Below are 23,024 nucleotides of genomic sequence, written 5' to 3' on the forward strand. Positions count from 1 at the left end.
TCAGCCTGACTTTGTAAGAAAATTACAACCTCGATTAATTATATCCTCAGTAATTATGTCTAAAACCATTTCTGCTACCTCTAAAAGAGAGGTAAACTGATTTAAGATAGCAGTAACTCTCATTTTTCACATACATATGACCCATACCAACCTTGAAAAATTACTTGTTTTCCAAGAATGAAACCTGTAAGGCTAGGCTAATCCAGTCATGTCCATAGTTCTCAGAAAAATTATCCTGCTCACAGAAAAAATAAAAAATCTAATTCATATTATACATTATTCACAGGATTATAATGTTTCTTTTCCTTTTGACAGTAGTATGATTTACAGGAAAATAGCAGAGAGTGCACCGCTCTACTCAAATCAAAACATAATAGGTAACTTTTTTCTAGTAATATCTTCCTACCCCACTGATAGTGGAAACAGGGAAAGAAAAGACACGCTCTTGTCTGCATAGTAATATTCCCCCTGCCCTGCTGAAGGCATCCTTGGATTTTATATCACACGACATTCACAATACCTAAAAGAAGGCACCTCTTTGCCATGAGAGCTGGGCTTCTTCTAATGGCACGTCTTCAAAGTGTTCGCATCCGGCCAGGGTAAGCGCACAAGCAAGTCACTGCATTAACATATGAGCATTTTTCTGCTGATGAGAAAACATTAGCAGCTCTTTTTTGCGTATGCCTTCTGCCACAGACATTAAAAAAATAGAAAGAAAATCAAAATGAATCAAACCCCTGCCCCATCTTTCCAGCAATAATTGGAAATCAGGGCTTTTGTCCACGTGACCTACTGCTGACAAAAGTTGCTGTGGTAGGCTTGGGCTTAGTCCGTTAGCACAGCCCTGGGAACATCTTCACGCAGGCTGCCAGGACCTGCTCACCGGATAGAGATCGTTGCTCCAAATATTCTTAATGGCTTTCCCAGCTGCACGATAGAAATCTCCTTTCTCCTTCCCGCTTTTCCGGAAAAGCACGCGTGGCAATCCACATCCGGGACACGCAGTTTGACGCTCCTTTTTCTTGCAGTGGGATAACTCAGGGAACGATCTGAGATCAACCAAACGATGGAAAAGTGGAAGGGGCGGATGCGAGGGGAGGATTCAGGGCAGCCCCGGGGCCGTCGGAGTGACCTGCCGAGCAGCCTGCCCCGCCAGCACATGGGAATGTGCCGCTCCCCAGGCGCCGTGGCAGTGATCTTCCTTGCGCAGAAACCGTCGCCACTGAGGCCCCGCCGCACGAGAGCATCACCCAGCAGATCCATTCGGCCCAGCTGGGGCTTCCCTCCCATTGAGTCGTGCTGGGTCTCTGCTGAAGCAGTCACAGAAAGCTCTCCAGCAGCTCATCCGCACRCCCCAGCCTTCACCAGACGCTTCGGCTTGGGGAAGCCCTTCAGAGGACAACACACCACCCCGAGGTCCACGCGACCGTTCATGCTCACTCAGCACCAGGCTGGCCCTGCCCAGCAAGCCTGGGCAGACCCTCTGCCCCATGTGGATATTTACCTGCCGGCAGGGGCCCTCCATGTCCACCCGCCCCTCCATGCAGCCCCAAGAGCTCCCAGCTCTCGTCCTGCTTGCGCACCTGGCCAGCCTGCGTGCCATGTCCTTGCTCCAGAATAACTCATGGCCCTTTTCAGAGAAGGCACCGCAAAAGACAGGATAAAATGTCTCTGAACAAACAACTCTCTTCAACAAATCATYATCAAAGCTCGCACCCCTGGCAGGGGAGGCCCCTGGCTTACGCGAACCTGCAAGACCGCAGCGAGCCAGCGCAACTCCCAGCTCATGAAACGGGAGACCTGAGGGGGAAGCGCCGGGTACCTCTGCACGGCGCTGCTCCCCGCCGGCCCCGGCCCCGGCGCAGCCCGCCTCCCCAGCCCCAGCACCTCTGCCGGCTCTTCCCAGCTGGCAGAAGGCAAATGAGGGAAATGGAGGAGAAGCGGGGGAAGCCTGGCTACTTTGGCGGGATCAGGAGGAGTTTCAACAAGCAAGAAAATTTGCAGCCGCTGATCTCCAGTTGCATGATGAAAGGAAGGAAACCTGTTAATTAACTTTATCAAAGGAGGAACCTTTAAAAACACCATATGTCTGTTAAAATATATATTAGGAAAAAAAATATAACAAATGCGCTGTTTTCATAAAAGGATATATTCTCTTACTATAAACTCTTGGCAGACTTAACACTAGTCAACAGGATAACAACCATACATTTAAGCTATCACTTCCCAATTACACACAAATTAATAAAGTAAGAAATCTTGGTTCAGAGCTCCCCCTGCCATTAAAGTCAATAGGGAAAAATGAACACAATCATCTATCATTGTTACAGCAACTAATTGGGCATGGAACTGGCAGACTCCGGTGGCAAATGGTAAATAATGCATATAGTACACGAAATGTTGCATGTATATGACAAGTTAATTTGCTTCCCACTAAAGGGAAAGGTCTTTTTCTAAAAAAAGCCAGCCATTTATCTGAATACTAACATGCAGGTTTACCTTCAAACATACACCTCTCCCATTACATGCACCCATCATGTAGAAAATACTTATTAAGAAGCACTAAATTTCAAAGTGGGCCAATTCAAAAATGTGTGTATGTGTGTGCGCGCATGYGTACATATATATATGCATACAYATACTTGTGTACACAAGAGAATCTTATAATTTAAATAAAATTCACCCTGAATAAACTGATACTGAAGTCTCAAAGCTTACAAGAATAAGATATATATGTAAAATGTTCTGAAAGATTAACATGGAGTTGTCTCCACATCAAGGCTTTCAATCACATACCATTTATTGATAAGTTTTAAGAATGTTAAATATAGTCCTTTGGCAATGTACAATTTCTTTTTCATGTAAAAATGAAGACAGTCACTACCAGAAAATTAGGGAGGAGAACCAGCTGCAGAGGGTTGTTTGGTTTTTTTAAGCATTAAAATGTTCTTAGCAGGCTTGGAGTTTAAAAGAAGAATGAAATGACTCTGCTTTTCTCCTTCTCTATGAATGAAAAACCCGTATGCTACTAAGCCGACCTTTACAGTTCTTGAGCAACAATCACGCACTCCCGGCACCACAGAAGACTTGGTATGGAAGAAGATATTTAGACCTCAGACCCACAAAACTCAGCAAGCTTACTCTACATATGATAATACTTACTTCCTTTTTCCTTAGTGTAGTTAAAAAAAAAGAAAAGAAAAGAAAAAAAAGAAAACAACAAAAATTGCTGTGATAAAACACTGGTCCTGTTGCACATTGCTGTTGGGGCCTAATGACCTAAACGCTCCCTACTTTTTTCCGGTCCTAATAACGCACTTAGATACCTGACTTCTCTACTCTCTCCCCTACAAGCAGAACGGGGACAGAAGTCCTCCGCGCGCTCTCCTGGCTGACACAGGAGGAACTCGTCGACCCACACCGGGATGCGGTGAGCTCCAAAACGATGCTCTTTGTAGCTGAAAGAAAAAAGCTTTAGCCAATTGGAAGTGATTTCTGGTACAATTTTACGACTTTCTTTTCCAACAGATTAATTCAAGGAAAAGTTAACTCGCTGTTTCAAGCCTGATGTTTCTTTCCTGCGAACAAGAATTTTATCCTTTGTATTTTGTTTTTATCATTGAAAATCCTCACGTAATGCACTTCCTCCCAGGGCAGAGGGACACTGCCAGAGCCGCGATGCCAAACGCCGCAGGACTTGCCTGCGTGAGACTCCTCCAGCTCCTGCGGAAGAAGCACACAGGAACACGCTTTTGAATGGATGCAGGCAACTTGCAACCAGGCGAGCCCCGCATTTCCAAAAGCACCGATTCCTCCAAACCCTGGCTATGAACTACAACAGTCCCAAACCACAGTCAAGCACAGCAACCCCACAGTTCCCCACTCGCTGAGCGCATGGCAGCTCTCCTGGAGCCTTCACCCCCTGACAGCAAGCCTCAATGCGGAAAATAATTTAAATTCAAGACAACTTTCTAAAATAACATTCCCGGGTTGTTCCTGTCCTGCGTGCCACCATGCGACCCCTCCTTCCAGACTGAGGAGAACAACCCCATGGCACAGGGGTTGCGCGAGCAGGCACCGCTAGTCCCAAAAGGGACGAGGAAGAGGAGTAGCAAGACACAACTTCAGGGAGCAGCGTGGAAAGCCACGTCTGAATAATTCTTTGCATTTCCACCTATGGTTTCTGTGTATTGTTCCCATTGCTCTGGTGAAAATGAAGCCAGCACCGTTTGCATAAATTTACAGTGTCCTTAAGCAAGGTATGCAGGATGTAACCCACACCTGCAGGTAACTTAGGGAAATAGGAGGAGTTCAGCAGATCCCAACATGTTGGGAGGAAACACTGTGATTGAAAATATGATGGTTACGACATTTCTGTCCAGTTCAGCTCTATTTGGGTTTGTTTGTTGGAAAGGGCAGGCTGCGTCAGCCAGAGGGATCACCCCGCCCAAGGCAGGAGCACGGCCCTGACTTTCTGGGATTCGGCTCAAAAAGTGGAAATCCCAAACCCGAATCAGCAGGCTTCGCCCCCTCCTCCCGCAGACGCAGCCCAGCACGTGCTCACAGCAACCCGCTCGTGCCAGGGAAAGGCCCCCGGCTAGCAGGCGCCAAGGGGCTGGCACCCGCCGTCTCACCTCTCCCAYGCTCCGGCTGCCGCCGGCCAGGTGCTGGGGCTCACAGGCAAAGCTCCCCCTCGTCCAGAGGAGCAGCTCGCCCAGGGGATGAAGCACGGGATTTCAGACACTGATTCACAGCGATTTTGGGGGCAGAACATCCAAACAAGTAAAGAAACTAAAGCATGATTATGGCTCTGCAAGAAAATAAATCATTTGTTCAAAATTGGAAGAAATTTTCAGAATTTTGCCTCTGGTTAGAAAAACAGATACTTGCATAACAGGATTCAGATCTTTATTTTAAGCAACATATAGCCTATACATGACCTCCAACTTCCAAATGGGCATTATGGGGAGAATAAAATTTCATCTTTACAGCTGTATTTGAAACCACTGGATCACCAAGAGATTCAGAAAGAAACAATTCTGGGAATATGCTGAGCTTAGTATTTTATTCCCCATCCCACCATCTAATGCCAGACCTGAACCATTTGTGATTTATATAACCAAGGCAAGATACTGTTCCTATTCAGCAGGGCTCATTTAAACTCATTGCTCAGAGGAGGGAAAATAAATAAATCTCTGGCACCTCCCACAAAGCAGACATTACAAATTGTGTCCACACACAGAAAAGTTTTTTAAAAAATCTCTTAGCAATATCTCACCTCAAATATTTAATAGAAAATCATTTAAAATTATTAAAAGTAATTCTCACGGAGACTGATGTAATACTAAATGGAAATAAATTTACATTTTCATTCCACTAAGCCAACGGAACAGAGAACTCATACACATTAAACAAAACCACATAGGGATGCATTGGAAAGACAGCCTAAAACTCCCAAGCTTTAACTCAAACTTATTTTTTATTAAAGTATGAATGCATTTATGCTGAAGAATAGTTTACATACATTGTAAAGCAACAAGCATATTTTCAAGAGGTGTGGGCCCTCCTCAATATGTCTCCATGCTTATTCTACATGCTTTAACATTGGACTCACACATACACTCTCGCACAAACATATATACCCACAAAACACAGACGTAGAGCTATCTGCTTCAATTAGCTTTCTTTTAAGGCTTCTGTAAGGTGCCCTAGTGCCCCTAACATTACCGTGATTAAGAACAAAATTGTATAAAGGAGCAGCATTACTTGCAACTATTGATCTGCTCTTGACCTTAAAAAATATCAAATGAAACAAGTTTTATTTGAGCTTTACTAAACATCCGCATTTATGAAAGGCAGGACTCTATATGTGCGAACAAGGGAAGGTACGGGGATCTTAACACAAGCTTCTCCACCACAGCAAACTCTCAAATCTGACTCCAAAGGAGGKTTTTTTTGTTTTTTTTTTTGTTTTTTTTTAAATCTTTACAGCAGTGCAGCTCCGGCACCCCCTGCCCGGGCCGAGCGGCCGGCAACGCGGGGCACTACGGCGCTGCAGCTGCCACACTCGCACCACTTCACACCTGAGGTCGATGAGAAATCACAGTTCAAATGCTGACAGAGCCGAGTGTCCGAACAACGTCGCTCAGTTCTTACCAGTGGGCCCACTTCCTACGGAGCACATCGGGGTTTGAAAACGCACAGGCAACGGTGCTGGTTCCCTGGCCATCATGGGTTTTTTCTCCCACCCCTTTTTGGTATCCTGCAGTACAGAGTCTGAAACTGCAGCTACTGGCGCTGGGTGAAAGACGTGGCTGCAGGTATATTAAGGAAATAGGTACAATGAATAAAATAAAGGATAGCATATGATATAATGTGTAAATACAAGCATCTTTTTTTCTTTTTTTTAATCTGTGAAGTGTGAATTAACTGCAGAACGCCAGGCCAATAGTCTAAAAGGCTGCATATGGCTGTTTTAGCCTACATAGGGTCAAAGGATTTTGCGATACATCGTGGAGAAAGGTTCTCCTGGACTCATTAGGGCTTTCCTGTCCTGCTTGCTCTTCTGGATCAGCATCAGCCCCCAGCTATGAATGCCAGAGCAGCAACTAATAAAATTGCCTGACTGCTTTTATAAGACAAACAGGAATGAATCTACTTCATAGTATGCACCTGAACTATAAAGATGAGAAAGGGTCAGTGATGAGTGGGTGAGAGAGACTGGGGGGGGGGGGGGAGAGAAGCTTTTTTCTCACGTTTACAACAGCAGCAGATTTCAAGGTAATGTAATTACTTTAATGATACATATCTTTAGGTACTGAATTGCTCTTTTGATTTAAAAAGCTGGTCAGCCAAGTGTTTGGCAGTCTTTTCATTCCCCAATTTCAACTGTTGCATATTCATCTATCAGCTCTCATTCCCTTGGCCATTTCTGCCTTTGCTGAACCGTGAACGCGTTCAGTCAGCCATCATCAGACTCCAATTCGTGAGACACTTCCTCTGACGAACTATTCCTGTGGATCCGGCCGTCGCTTTTCATGCTGTGAAAAGTCTTCTTAAAGGCCTCCATCATGGCGTGGGCCAGCTTCTTGGCCTCCAGCTTGCTCTCGCACTCTACGGCATGGCAGTCCATCTGGTAGGACAAGTCATCATTGATCTCCCTGTACACCCAAGCAAAGATGTTTGGGCTGACGTTGTGGTCAGCAGTGCAGTAGGCTATGCGTGCAACCTGAAAGGTATCCATGTGGACCGTCGCCTCGCCTTTGAGGTCCAGGTGGTGCAGCCAGACTTGGAAAGGGCGAATTTCCAGCAGGGCGTTCGCTGGGTAAACATCCTCCCTGGCGAGCGTGTGCTTCTTCCACAGTTCGATGACTGGTTTCTCTGTGCAGCCTGACAAAAATTGCATCCCTGTTGTGGAAATCTTACCCAAATATGTCACCTGCAAAGAAGAGTAGAAAGAGCTGAAATACAGACAGTAGACTCTGGTGATGCTTTTTGCCATCTTGGGGAACTTAGTCCTTTACCTGGAAAATAAAAGCAACTCCCTCCCAGACTTCCCTGTCTCCCCATCACCTTCAGAAAAGCAGTTTTCAAGCTGGTTTCCAGGTATGTCTGTCTTCAAGCAGTGACAAACCCTGATGTTAAAAATGTTCAGTCTCTCTGAATTTCCCAGGATTTCTCTCTCTTCAGCCCATCTGGAGATCCCAGCTTTAAAGCCCATGACTGCACCGCTAAGCGCGTGTTAGCAAGTCTAAGTGCCAAAGCACTGCTAAGTGCCAGTGCACTAGCCCCCAGGTAACTGTGCTGCTAACCACCACTTTTAATTTTTCTACTATATTCTAATGGTTTATTTGTATCATATTTCTAATGTTAACATTAGGGAGACTGAGACATTCTCCGTCTCACAATGTAAGGCTGCAGGGGGTCAGAAATGCATGATCACAGCAGAGAATTTTAAACTATTTAAATATATTTTCCAAAATGATCCTGTTTTTCCACCACATCTACTATTTCTACTGAAGTATTAAGCCAGGAATAACTCAGAAATGTTCAAAACTCTCTCTTCCCTTGTGAACTGCAGGGTTGAGACATTTCTTAAATTGATTTAAGGAAATATCCTGTTAAAAAAATCTAGTATTAAATCCAGCTTAGTTTAATCACATCATCTCTTTGCTTTTATGTCTAGCTCTGCTGAGTAAATATCCTGTTAGCCAATCTGTACAGGAAAGCAATGAGTCTTGACTGCCATTGCCATATTTTGTTCACCAAAAATCAAATTCACTGAATAGCCCATATTAAAATGTCATATGAACCCTGTGGAGAAACATTCCCCCACGGCCACACAGCTTGTAAAAAGACATTCTTCCTCTACAGCTGAATGGAAGATTATTTTATCTGGGAAAAGAAAGATTTTCTCTTAAAAAGATAGATCAACAAGTAAATAAATACAATTATGCAGATGATTCTATTTATTGCTGTTGTCAGAACGCCACATTTAAGAGTAAATATATGAAAGCAAAATTACTTCTAATTTGTCTCTTGCAGCAGTAACTGTGTGAGACCAAATCCTAGGCTTCCTGCTTGGTCTCTTATGATCTCATGAGCATTTTACCGAAGGCTTTAGAAAAAAGTAACTACATTTGCTTTTCAAAATAATTTCTTCAAAATGCAGTATTGAACACACGGTATCAGTTATTTTTATCTTTGATATGCATTAAAAAATGTAAAGAAAAATATGGGATTTCCAGATGTTTAAACACTTCAGAAATCTTATCCATGAAGAATACAAGAGTTTCATTCCATAAAAACAAAATTTTCCACCAGAAAAATATTTTGCTGCAAACTTCATTTGTTTTGTTAAACTCGGAGACCTAAACTAAGCCATAATTAGGAATAAGCTTATAAAACATTATTTGGAAGTCCATGTGGCTTAACATGCCAGCCAAGAAAGAAATTTCATCACACTGACATTGCAAAATAGGAAGTCATATTCTTTGCCTATAAATATTCACGCTTTGCACTGGGAATATTTTAAATCTTATAAAGCTTTATATTTTTTCAACAGTGTGAACCACAACAGCTAGAACAGTTAGCAATGCAAGACCTACCAGTGTTTTGTTTTATTTTATTTTATTAGTGATGAGAGCTGAAGTTCCCTAAAGTCCTGTAGAATAACTTAAAAGAAAGCCTCAGCGCTCATAACGTGAACTAAGCACATACAAGCAGCACATAAAAGACCAAGCAGGAACGTGCCTGCGACATGCTGGGGGGTAGCTTAGCTCGCACTCGCAGTCGCGTTGCTCTGAAAACAGCAAGAGCGGCGTGCCCATCTCCATGTCCACGACTGTTCGATCTATTCTCCAAAGGGTCGGTCAGAACCATTTTGCATTTGCAATTCAGCTAATAAAAGGCCAGAGCACACACTGCAAATTAATTGCGCGCTTTGGGCCGGATTCAAAGCCCGCTGCAGGAGGAGGAGTCCCTCGCTGACTTCAAAGGGATTTGCGGAAAGCCTTTAAACCCCCAGGAGAAGAGAACCGGCCTCTTGCTCAGGCGCTTCGTCACTGCCCAAACACGGCCACGACTCCCAGGCTGGGAGGGATGCTGCCACCACGCCAGCATTTGCCCTCCCCAGTGGCTGTTCAGAGCACACCGGTATCGCTCGGGAGTGCGAAGAAATGCACATAAGCACCTAGCACTGTGCAAAGCCCAAGCCCTGTAAATGCAGGGAGTTATTTCATTACTGGCTTGTCTGCAAGAGGAAAACGTTCGCAGCGCATGAGCTGCCCGGCTCCGTGGCGTGCGGAGGGGAGAGGGGCAGAAAGCTCGGTGTGTCTCCAACGGCACATGACGTCCTTGCAGAGCCGCGGCAGCGCGGCTCGCTTAGAAGGCAGTAGCAAGGGTCCTCGCAGGCAGGCCACACAGCTGAGCTCAACGCTGCCMGTCCACCCCCAGCACCCCAGCTTCTCCACGTGGACGACTACAGAGCAACGCCCTCGACAGCTTCGGCAGCAGAGGACCGGAGCTGGGTGTCGCACGGGAGCAGACTGAGTTCGATGTTCTCGCTGCTCCTTCCTCACTACTAACAGCAAATCCCTATCTGCTCTAAGTCCCTAAATGGGCTGCCTAAATGTGAAGTTAAAAAAATAAAAAAAAAGGTTTTCTTACAAATAAAGTTATTAGATGAAGAAGAGTGATGAATTACTCTGAAGAGCAGAAAGTGGCAAGACAAAAATAACTAATAAGAAGGATGGGATGATGGCTTGTTTACCAAAGTGGGACTTCATGGGCTGACTTACTGTCTCAATTCTGTCACAGTCTAACTGCGTGGAAACCTTGGGAAAGCTGCTTCCTTGAACAGCACTTTGGATCTCCGTTCAACACATTCATTTTCCTGAGGATACATTCATAAATATTTGTAAGGTGCTCAGACATTTCACTGAGTCCACAGGAGACAGAATACTCAGTGAAAACGTCTGTTTGAAAGTCTCTTCTGTACTGTGTGTGTCATATAGAAACATCAACATCTACTAATGTTACTTTTTTTAACAGATAATCAAATATTTCCTACTTGAGATACAAGCATTTCAGAAGAGCAGCACTACTGAAGCTCATAGTTAAGGCAGCCGTCTAACATCTCAGTGCTTGGCGGTCCCCTGCAAGGTACAGAACAGGGACACAGAGGGCTGGCAAGAGTTCATGAGTATTTGACACAAAAAAGCCAGCATTCCTTTCGGAACAAAGATTTCTTCGTGTTTAAGTATTATCTCTGTGTTATATCTCATACATTAATCAATCTAGAACTGGCTAATTTAGCGATCTAGTTAGTAACGTGCATAACTGCAGGTACTTCACCAGTATAAACTAAAAAAGGCAAAAGATGGATTTATCAGGCGGTTCTCCCTAGGGTGTCAGTCACAAGGTGATCCCACACGTAACGCTACCGGCCCTTTGGCCCCTGCTCCCAGCAAGTCTCACTCACACCCACTCTTAAAGGAAGAATCTTACTTAAATGCACAGAAATCACTGACCACACACAGCATTAGAGTAAAGCTATGGAAGTACAACCATTTTGCTTTCCAACTTCAAGTTCGCCAACCAAAGACCAAACTATTCCCTCCTTTGCCATCCTCCCCCTGCCACGCCACTGTCACCGAACGTATGTATGACATAAATACAGCTGTGGTTTCAGCACTTCCGCGCTTGCGAAAACTCAAACTTTTACCAAAAGCCAAGATGCTCTGAAAAGTTCCCTATTTTGCCCTAGAGTCTTGCCAACACCAATGTCGGTATCTGACTAAAGTGCCCTCGATGGGAAACACGGTGCCTGTTGCCCTTTCATAACGTAGCTGCAGGTTGTTGATGTTGATGAAGACGCTTCGTTTCAAAGTACATGAAGATTAATAGATGTCATCTGTCATGTCCAGTCCCAGACATACAAAAGCGCACTGCCATTTCAAACCATTCCTGTACAGTAGAGTACAGGGAAAATACATGTTTTAATAACTACGTTTGATAGCCTGCATACTTTGAAAAGACCAGTGCAGCAGCTGCCATAGAAATTTTCACTTTTAGCGCAGCCCAATTTGTCAGGTGTAATACGGGAGGTTTATTTTCTGTACTCCAAATTCTTTTCTTCATAACTGACTTCACATAGTTTGCTTTCAGCTCATTACATGACACAGAAGAGCTCAGCTCCTGCAAGCGTCCAGCACAAAACCCCAACAACCCCACCACACCATGAGTGCCCGCAGCTCCGACTCCCCTCCGGAGGAGGGACGGACCCCAGGGCAATACTGCTCTGACTCAGGAGCCTCAATTAGGCACACGCCAGCAGGGTGGCACAATTTCTGTTCCCCATTCCCGTCCCCACAGGTTATCATTGCTCAGAGAAACCAGAGCCGAGTTGTAAAGAGGGGCAATTATTGCATTACCAGATGCTCTCCTGGCACATGAACACGTACATGCACAGGACCCTATGCTCACTCACTGCTCAGGAATATGATCAAAGGATCACGTGGAAAATGAACTGCTTAGTTATTTTATTAATATGTTTCTTTCTTCCACAACAGATACCAGAGGTCGTTGTCAACAAAATTAACCAATAAAGAGGGTTAATGAAGAAAATGAAAAAAATTAAAACCAACAGAGCACTAAACCTGAGCCATCAACAGCTTACACTGCATATTTACAGTCACCAATGTCTAGGACCCGATATAAACTATCAGATATATTCTTTTCCCAAACAGCACAACCACAGAACATGACAATGACAAAACCAAGCATTTTATGGCTGGTCCCAGAGAGCCGTTACAGTACCACRGCTTGCTCTGTAAGCTGGGAAGGGAAGGTGAAAGCCAGCTGAGATGCTAGAACTACCTTAGAGGAACTTTAATGTTAAGCAGAATCTTCATAATGGGTGACACTGTCTTTTTTGTCAAGCTATGTTTTTACTCTTTAGGTCTCAAAACTTGCCTAGTTGCAACTGATGTTTGCTCTGAAACAGTACAATATTGCACACTCAGAGGTGAGGCAACTGGGGTTAATGAGACATTTTACAAGGCCCATCTCATAGCAAATTTCCTTCAATGCTCCACTTTGCATCCTTGATGTATTTTAATATTCAAGCTTTAAAAATTGCAATTGTGTAAAGAGAGTTCCCAGATTCCTTGGCTCCCCACAGACAACATAAGTACCGGCTCCCAGTCCTGCTCCTCTCATAGTTTGCACCATTTTCTCCACCCCTAAATACTTGATGTTGACTGTGGTTTTTACAAGTTGATAAAAGATATAGCTTTTACTTTTAAAATGTAGACACTGTCTCTTCAAACATATTTAATCCTCTGACATTGCATCCAATGGATAAGAACTTACATTTCACTTTTACCTGAAACATTTAGAAGACAAAAAAGCAAGAAATGAAACCTTAGCAAGCATGAGGGGTCAGACATCAGGATACTTCAAGCACAAACACTGAAGTAAATAAAACAAGCGGGGCTGGGAGGGATGGGTAGAAATGTCTGTTTGATGACAGCATAAATTACAGTGGCCCCCCCTAACCTGAAGAAAATTTAAAAAAGAAAAAAAAAACACAGCTCCTGCACAGCAATGTCAACCCCTGGCGAAACTGCCAGGCTAACGCCAACTTTCCACATCTCGCCACCTGCCAAAGGAAACCAACTGCCAATTCTCAGTCGCGCCGGGGCCTTTTACAAAACCGCTCCAAAGTTTCATGTGCGAATCCCAGGGCTCTGCTCCCCAATTACAAACCCGTTTCCGACCCCCCTTGTCGGCCTCGGGTCCAGTCCGGCATGCAGGCACCACTGGTTCCTGCAGGGGCAGCTGGACCCCCCTTGCCCGTATCAAGAGCCCCCGAGCATCGTCTCTGCCAACCACCAGGCTCTCCAGTGCCTTCCCCATGCTGCTTAATGTCATTGCGCTTGGTACTAACAAAACCTTCAACCATTTGCATTCTCAGTAGAGGAAGAGAAAAACACCCAGGAGAGGTAACTTGACATTTTGCACTGTATTGCAGCTGCCCAACGGCAAAGCCTTCTGGAACTGACTGCCTCGTTCCCTCCTCATAGCTACCTCCATAGCGTTTGGAGATGTGGTAAGTGCCACAGAAAAGTCCAAGTGCATGGAGATGGCAGAAACAAAAGCATTTCTGCTCACGGAGAAAGGGGAAGCTCCTACGGTTGTGTTCGCTCTTTTGCTGCATGAGAGAGAAGATCTGCACGCAAATGTGGTGCTCTGCRCCAGCTCTTTTGGTGGAAAATACTTTCCTTGAAGTTCTCCCCTAATATTTTTTACTTTGTTTGTTTGATCAAACATATCAATCATTCTTTTCTCTCTCCTTTTTTTTTAATTCTTTCCTCTGGCTTTTTCTAGAAAGGAGCAAGTGGGAGGGGGAGAGGTAGAGAAAGAGTGAAAAGGAAGAACCCCATAAAAGCTTCATCTTTAAGCAGCAGACACTTTCTGTCAATGGGAGTATTTTTAACAATTTCAGCAAAAATGTTTATTGTCTTTAAATGTTGTTTTTGCTCAGCAGAAAATGTGTATTGAAAAATGCCTCCTATGAATTACTGTCTATCTTGCAACACAAAGTATTTCAAAGACAGGATAATCTGACTCTGTCTTTCTGTCTGGGCAAACTTATCCCAGTATTCCCTCACCAAGAAACCAGCACGTGTTTGGGAACATGTCTGGAGAGGCAGACATCCAATCTGAGTTTATGAGGAAAAGAAATGTTACCTTCCCCCCTAATCTTTGTATAGAAAATTTTCAGGTGCAGAATCACTTCAACCAATGTGGAGTCCAGCCCGCAATGTTTTGTCATGGCCTGCACCACCACTTCTGCTGCAGCCATAAAACACAACATTTCTTTTTCGAGATGTATGCAGGTCTCCCCTTGCAGTCAAGGATGGCAAAGCAACTCCAGCGCGATGAGCAATCAGTCTTGAAGCACTCAGGCAAAACTAGATTGCCAGGTACAAAACCAGCCTACAAGTAGCCTCCCCAAATCCTCCCCGGCACATGCGATGGCCCAAAAGGGCCAAGTTCGGTATTCCTGGCCCCACAAGCGGTGTTGAAGACGGCAGCTGCAGCCCTGCAGCCTGCTTGCTTCAGCACTGCCATCATCTGCGAGAAAGCCCTCATTACTTAGGGTTTAGTTCCTGGTTTCCCAATTTCACCTACGCACCACAGCAACTCTCTGTGCAGCCCCCTCAACACAGTCATTTGGCAAAAAAAATCACAGGCATTTCTTGTTATGAATTGTACCACAACACAGATAGGCATACAGATACTATTTTGGTTAGCAATGCAAAAAAAAAAAAAAAAAAAAAAAAACACTTAAAACATCTTTAATTAACACACACAGTTCTTGGCACGGACAGAGCACTCCATGCCAGAAAGGGTGCCCCTCTCCCTGCAAAACGGCCGGCAGCTCAGCTGCCCTCACTCTCAGGTAGGGTAATCCTGCTGGAGACTGGTGGCATCAGGATTTAGAGCTGAAAAGTGATTTTTGGCTCCGGAGGAAAAACAAAAATATCCCAGACATTCCACTGGATCACTAAGCAAATATTGTGAACTGCTTTCAAGCAACGTTTGCTCAAGACCCAGCAAACTAACTCAGTTAATAAAAAGGAAACAAGGCCGTACAGTTTCCCTCCGGCCCGTCACTGCTTCCGCAGCCACGCTGCAGACCAGCTAGCCACGGCCTTCGCAGCACAAACATGGGCTCCTCTGCACAAAGAAATACTCAGTAAAGGCAGTTATGCGGCTTGTAGAAATATGCAAAGAACTGTTTTACTTTGGAGAAGAAATTCAGAGTGGGAACAGACTGACCTGGCCAACTGCTTAATGGAAAATAACCATCAACTCTGAGAGCTGCCCTCTGATTTAGGAAAAGGATCGCTATTTATCATCTGATTTATCCTGAGGAATCAAAGAGTGGCTCCAGGAAAAGCTGGAAACACCAGCACCTGCTTGCCACTTCGGTCAAGAGCCCGCATCTCTCTGACCTCTTCCGTAGGAACAAAGCTGAACCTAAGTCTTAAAATAATTCTAAAATCTCCCCCAAAACCCAACAAAATAAACAAAACCAGCAAGAAATATATTCAGATCTTGACATCTTCAGAACTCCTTCACAGAACTAGTTGCTCTGCAGCAGCTGTTCCTCCACGCGAGGTCCAGCCCTCCCCGAGGCCCATGAGCTCGTCGTAGGTGCCGTTATTTTTCCATGTGTTGCTCAGATGTGGCAGCGCACCAGTTCCCCTCTTATCTAAGTCCCAGAAAGGGTTCAATACACAAGCAACGGGTAAAGTGATAGCACTGGGTAGTTGCTCTGGACATAACTCAATCCTCCAACTAAATTCCTTTAAATGATGCAAAAGGTCTGGTTACTTTTAACCCATCATTATTCTTTCAAGTTTTAATAGCCTTTATGCTTTCAGGTAGTTCCAGCTGGGGAAGCAGAAGGAAGAGCTGTGGCACTGTGGAAAAGGCCTTTTCTTGAAAAATCCTCAGGCCCAGTAGCAAGAAAAAAATACCTGCTCTGAGACGGGAGAGCYGTATGCCTGTCTCCGCAACACAGCCGAGGTGGGGGAGAAGAGGAATGCCAACATTTGGCAAGTTTAATAAGTAAATGCACTGGAAAAGAAAAGATTTACCATTGACAGCTTAATTTGTAGACTCTGACAAAATAAAAGCAAACAAGAAAAATCCCGCTGGCTCCACAACACAAATAGCCAGTATGGGATAAATAAAGAAGCAAGCGGAGCTCTCCGCTGGAAACACAGTCCTGAGAAATGCAACAGTCTGAGCTCTTCACTTGTTATCACATCAGACTGCTGCTCAGCAAGTCTCGTTGCAAACGATCCCGGATATTAAACCACAGTCCTCAGTTAGACCTAAGAGCATCTTACTTGCATCCAGCAACCAGGAGTCGCTGCCCAGTTGACAAAACGGTTAAGCCCAAGCATGACCTCAACAAGAGCCAGCTCTGTGTCATCCTCCACATTGTTTTCTGCAACATCCCATCAACGACGCAAAGATATGCTTTTGCATTTAATTTTTCCACTGCACAGGAAACTCTTTTTGTGGTTGGCTTGTGGGGAAAAGTCTGAAATGAAATCAAGCGGAACTGGCAAACTGGAACTACTTGCACTTGGAGACACTTGGGTCTTGACTGGAGTGGAAGATTTCCTCAGCACTATTTAAAACTCAAGTAATCAATTAATTCTAACACAGACTTTAAAATGTTGTAGTGCAAGCCATAACTGAATGAACAAAACACAGATCATACGTGACCTCAGCAGGGCTGCTGGACACCCTACTGTACAAACTAATGGTTGCTTTTATTCCTAAATACTTTTTTTAATTTAATTGCTGCATTTCATTTTGTTAATCTTCCTATTTTGTCTCCTTTCATTGCCTCATATAACTTCCTTTTTTAACGCCAAGTTACTACTGAGATGAGATTCATGCTTGCATATACCAATTCATTTCCCGCTGTCCTTTGGGAGTCTTCCCAGGGCAAGCAAAGGAGATGTGGAGGCAGCCGGGGGAGCGAGGAGAAAACCAACTGTTCTTCAGCTACTAGCTGCAATTCCTTGGAGTTTTCTTCAGATAAAATCTTTCCAAAACCTATCTGTAAGCATCTCAGAAACTCCATTTTGACAACGTCCCTCTGTCAGGAGAAAGAAGCATACCTGTGCATGATCATGATCCCCCCCCTCAACAAACATCTATCTTCACATTTATGTTCAAATTACACAGGAGATTTTCTCCTATACATTTTTATGACATTTACATGGGGTAGAAACCAAGCATGGAAACGTGAGTAAACAACTTAGCGTGTTTCAGAAAGCTTTTTGCTCATGAGTTGCTCACAGCTGTTGTCTCATAACGAACGAGCGAAGGAGCACGCGGCTGGAGGGGGAAACCGGCTGTTTGCTTTTACTTTGCTACCCTTCCTTTCCAACCTACTGAAAGCTCCTCTTGGCACCAGTCCTACAAAAACTTATGCAATTGAACTTAATGGAGCATGCATAAAGCTGAGTACAAGAATGGCTGCATAGTTTGGGCCACTGTTTCCACTGAGTTACAAGCATTTTACACAGCATTTTACATATTCTCCAACACTTTGGACACCGAAATACTACCAGAAAACCATGCAGAATGCAAGTTTTTCAGGATCTTTTATTGTTAAAAGACCTGTCCTAAAGATTCCCTTCTTTGAGCATTCTCCACTAAATCCTTGCATTTCCTCTAGTTTTTCCTTTTAAAGTAAGATACCAAGTATTAAAAAAGAACAAAGCCCGTGCTGTTAAGATTTCCAATTCTGGATACCAAATATCTTAACTGCACTTGCTACATGGTGCAACTTGACAATGCCTGAAATTAAGAACAAAAGGGAAAGCAATTGGCTTCAGTGACRACTGAAGATGACTGCAAAGTTTCTCTGTACTTCAATGGAAGCAGCATTAGGCCTACACTGCAGTAAGAATAGAAGGGAAAAAAAAAAAGAAAACTAAACCATTTCAGTTCTTCTTACCCCTGAGTGCTGTAAGACCAGCCAAATTCAAAAAAATTTATGAAACAAGCCACAAAGACACAGAGACTCCCAGGAATGGCAGCACTTACTCCTTTCGCTATTCTCCACACACAGCAAATGAAATGCATTCCCCAAAGAGAAAGGGAGACCACAAAAATACTGCCCCCAATATAAATGTAACTCTACCTGCGTCTGCAAAGACTCCTGTTAAAGCACTCAGTCATTAGTTTTACATCTTCTTCATGCATTGCCATGTGAAATGAGTTCCATGACTTAGCAAAACCCTTTGAGATTTCTACAGCTGTCACAATTTATAGCGTCTCCAGGAAAAGTCTTATTCCGAGGCTGCAGAAGAAGAAATACTGTGTCTACACTGGGCTGAAGCTTTTTCACTGCAGCAATGAAAAAGACTTTACATATTTCAACTTAATAAAAAGCACTAAATACGTTATTAAAAAGAAAATACAGTTAAACAACTCTTTTTATTGCTAAGAGAGTCCTTAGATAAATATGCCTAATTTATCACTTGTGTTTGCTTTATCAAATTCTGGATGAGGGCCACAGCGACGCAGGCTCTGCACAGACAGAAAGAATACAGTGTCATTGCCTCTAAGGTTTATGACACTATATTACCATTTAACTGAAGATTTCCCACTCAACAATGCAGCAGCACGTTAGCAGACTAAACAAAAGATTAAAAAACAAACAAACATGTCCCACAGAGCACAAGGCTAGCAGATGATGATGCCATAGAGATGTTAATTCGTTTCAAAAGCCGTGGTTCGCAGAGTCTCCAAAGCCCTATTTTCAYGATGGATTTAGTGTTGGCCTGTGTCTTCGACATCGCCCAACTCTTGCGGCTTGGCTCGGGTGGATAACGTCTTTCCCGGGGGTACAGAAGCAGCCCCGCGCGACGCCCTGCGAGCGGGGTATTTGCAGGAGGTGGCCGGGTCCCTCGCTGCCAGCGAGGCGCCTTCCCGCAGCGACTCGGCACAGCTCCTCCCTCCCTCCCTCCCTCCCTCTCCGGCTGCCCGGATCCCAGCACCACTCCGAGAAAGCGCCGCTGCCTCCCGGCAGGCACGTCAGCTCGAAGCCGCTGAGGCCGCACAGCAGCAGAAAGCGCCGTCCGAAGCAAGAAGGAGAACGTGCAGACGCCCGGCCGAGGTGAGAGGCGATGCTAGCCCTCGACCGCGCCGAGCAAGCACAGGCAGGGCAAGGGCCAAAGGGCCTCTCACCTCAGCGCAGCTGGAGCTGTGGCTGCCGCGCTCGGACAAGGCCGGGTCGTCTCTGTATCTATATGAATAACAAGACAGAAAGGATATAAACACACCGTGGTAAAACACAACAGAACGATGGCTGAACCTGTGGAGCACCACAGTCGTCCATCCTCTATATCCCATGTGGCTTTGAGAGAAACTCGGGTAAAAGAAAGACAGCAGCAACGCCACTCATTCCTATTTTCCGCCTCCTTCTTCGCAGCCTGGCCACCACGGGGACTCAGGAGAAAGCCTCGGGGCAGCGAGCCTGCCGGGTGCGTGGCTGGAGACGCGTTTCCTCCGGCTGCAGCCTGGCTGCGGCAGGGTCGGTCCCGCACCGGGCAGCGCCAACCTCCCTCGAGTCTCTGCACAGCGGCCACAAGACACAACTTCCTACAGCAGAGGATGCTGCAAGTTGCATAAGACACTGTCTCCAAGCCAAACACACCCTCCCTACGAGGACAGGTCATTCAGTAGCACAGTAAGGTCTTAAACACCCCAAAGTTAGTAATATATTACTAGCTATGAATGCAATACATATCTGGTAAAAATCTCAGAAGTCTGATGATTGAGTGTTGTGTACATATATTTACTTGAATGCTTTCCATCAACAAGGTGTTTTGCAACTCTCTAATAAAGAGCTTCATCTTCTCAGCTTATCACCAACCTACACTCACCACTCTCTGTATAGCTACTAAGAGCATTTAACAGAACAAGCAGAGCATTTTAAGAGTTTGTTGTACCGCACCACGTCAAAGCAGTGGTGCAACCAGCACGTTACACTTTCTCCAGCACTTTCCATATCAAACACACAGGGGAAGAATAAAGAAGCAGGGCCCGCACTGACACAGCTCCAAGTCAATGGCCGAGACTGGACAAAACTGCTCACAGCAGAAGGTTTTCATCTTCCCCAAACCATAGGAATCCAAATTTAAGGCATTTCGGGAAGGCCCAGGTTTTTAGAGCACTCGCTCCGTTTGCTTTGGGATACTGACAGAGATTTTCCAAGAAGCACAGACAGCAGCATGTCTAGCCTTATAAGAAAAGCTGACCACTATTTCAGTACCTAGAAATACAGACAGAAATTTGGCAAGAGAGATTGGTGTTTGTATTAAAAAATGAGGAAATTCTTGACTTTTAAGATTCTCTAGCTTTCCCCAGCCAGGCTTAAGTGAGCAAAGTCAAAACACTTGCTCTTCGGGAGTCTGATTTCATCCTGCTAGGAGACACCATCGTGCTTTCAGTCACAAGATTACAGCTTGGGCTAAGCCTCTCCTAACAAGCTGTGTTTCCTACCAAAGCTATTCTTATTTCAGTGAAATTCTTTTAAATAGAAAATAACATATATTTTAGTTTTAGTTACGCACAAGCTTACATGAGATAGCACAACAGAGAGAAAAAAGTATTTTGGTTAATATAGGATTTACTTTAGATTTACTTCTTGCTAAACACGTAGCTATTTGCAGTAAAAGCACACTCTACAATATTTGTCATCTGTCTCCAGCCTTGCACGCATGTCCTCTGCTGCCTTCTCATCAAAACAAGCTGGTAGCTCTTGATGGGCAGAAACCAGGTTGAAGATTCTTTAATTACAGTGCAAAGCCAAAAAACAGCATTAAAGTTCAAGCTATGTATGCAAAAATCAGATCTGAACAGGCCAACCTATCTATCCCTGTGAGGCAATTTTGCTTACAAGAAAACATCTTGCTTCTACCAAAAAGCTACCAAAAAAAAAGAAAGAAAAGTGTCTCTTACTCCAGGCAGGGGCAGCTGGTACAAGACAGCTGCTCTGGAGGATTTTGTTTACATTTTCAGGAGAAAAAGCTGAGATACAATTTAGTCCCTACCTGAAAAAACAACAACTATGGCAGACAGTATAGACAGGTCATTCTGATTTGTCTTCATGTTTTGTCACTAGCAAGCTAAGAGTTTTATTTTAATTAAAAAGTTGTAGATATTAAACAACTGCATCTCCCTCCTCCCAAAAGAACCAAAGAAAGATAATAAAATCCCCACATTTGAATATAACCACTGCAAGAACGACACAGTCCCTCCCATTGCAGCGTACAGCCAGCGAGCTCAGACAATAAGCGCTAGTGAACTGGAACATATTCCTTTTGGATATGAACTCGCTAATGCCCAGAAATTGCATTTATACATCATCTTGTAATGCCTGTCAGAGCCTTAGGTTCCTAAGATCCAAAATTGTTTGGCAGTGCATATAAACAACTTTCTATCTGCATATATAAAGTGACACTGTGCTAGTCTAACAGGATATGATATACACATACACCCTACAAAATAATTCCTTTGAATTATTTATAACATCTTTCTTCTCAAATAAGCAGTTAACAAGCTATATCATTAAAATATAAACAGCAGCTGCTTAAACATCCCAGTGTAACCCAGCTCCGGAGTTGAGAACAGGAGGTGATGAATAGCACTATCAAGTGAAACTGCAAGGCAAATTTATGAGGGAGCAGCGTGATTACCCATACGGAAATCTGGCTACCTTAGCCGTGCTAAGAGCCACCCTTGCAAAAAGGGACACAGAGTTTTCAAATGATCACAGTGCTCAGGACTTTCTTTATACATCTCATTCACAATAAGGGGTCTTTATAAGCACTGTCCTGCCAATGCCATGCTGGCACGCTGCCTTTACATCTGTTTAGAGATGACCATGTCTCTTAGGGAATCATAACTGCCACTGGCTGCTAGAGATGCACCCAAGCTGCAGGGTCCCAATCTTGCATCATCACAGCACTGCAAGAGCCACAAGCAAGGCACCCCACACTGCACGTTTATTCCGCTCGTTGGCTCTTGTGCTTGCCACTAATGCCGCCAAGTGGTGACAGTCATGAGCGGAGGGACACTCCAAGGAGCCAAAGCAGCTCCAGCACCAGCCTCTCCCCAGCGCTCTGGCTGGGGATACCTACCAATAACCCACATGCTAACATGGGATGAAGTCAGCCAAATATTATGCCTCAATCCCAGCAAAACTGGAGGAGCTGTTTGGGAACCAGCATCTACCACAGGTCCATGAATGCCTGCTACAACTTCCACTCATTTTGCAGTGTAGGTCCTGGCTATCTAAGCACCCAGAAATTAGCACTTGTGAAAACAGGTCTCCAAATACAAAGGAGAGGCATTCATGAAGCACAAGTAACCTCACTGTTTTCTCGCATCTGCTTTTTTCCTCCTTGCCATTACTTCTGCTTGCTTCCTTCCACCCTATCCGTGAAAGCAATGCTGGCATTGGGCAAGTGCCACAGCATCCCTGTCCATCACAGCCTGGGTGATGCAAACAGATGCGAGCTGCATCTGCTCAGGACACATGTAGGCCATAGGGTATGGAAGCTAAGAAAACTACAGCAAGTGGCAACTTTATATAGGGAAGATGGGAAGTGTGTGAAACAGGGAAAGAGGGCATGACACGACCCTGAGGAAGCCCTTGCTGGATATGCAGCCGGAGTTCCTAGGATGGAGGGCAAACCAGAGCATGTCCTATGCAAGGTAGTGTGTGGGTGTCCCTGGATGATCTGTAAGGACCAATACTCTCAAACTCCTTACAGCAACTCCAATGGAGATAACCTGGTCACAAAGAAATGATTAGATTGAATGGTGAATGGTTTACCCAGATATTTTTAACTTAAGATATTGGGAAGAAATTGTAGAAGGTGAACAAAAGAAATTCCATGGAGCAGTCCAAA

At 44.5% G+C, this 23,024-nt stretch overlaps 1 protein-coding gene across 1 annotated transcript in view; it reads right to left on the bottom strand.

Annotated features, from left to right (window-relative positions):
* Positions 1–4,905: 4,905 nt before the first annotated feature.
* PID1 (phosphotyrosine interaction domain containing 1) overlaps positions 4,906–23,024 on the bottom strand; it is a 51,877-nt gene continuing 33,758 nt past the window's right edge. The window contains exon 2 of the mRNA XM_026087033.1: positions 4,906–7,438. Within this exon, the coding sequence (XP_025942818.1) occupies positions 6,962–7,438 (477 nt within the window). The 3' untranslated portion in view covers positions 4,906–6,961. The remainder of the gene's footprint in view (positions 7,439–23,024) is intronic.

This window comes from Apteryx rowi, unplaced genomic scaffold, assembly GCF_003343035.1.
Source record: "Apteryx rowi isolate R43461 unplaced genomic scaffold, aptRow1 scaffold_70, whole genome shotgun sequence".
Classification (NCBI taxonomy): Eukaryota; Metazoa; Chordata; class Aves; order Apterygiformes; family Apterygidae; genus Apteryx; species Apteryx rowi.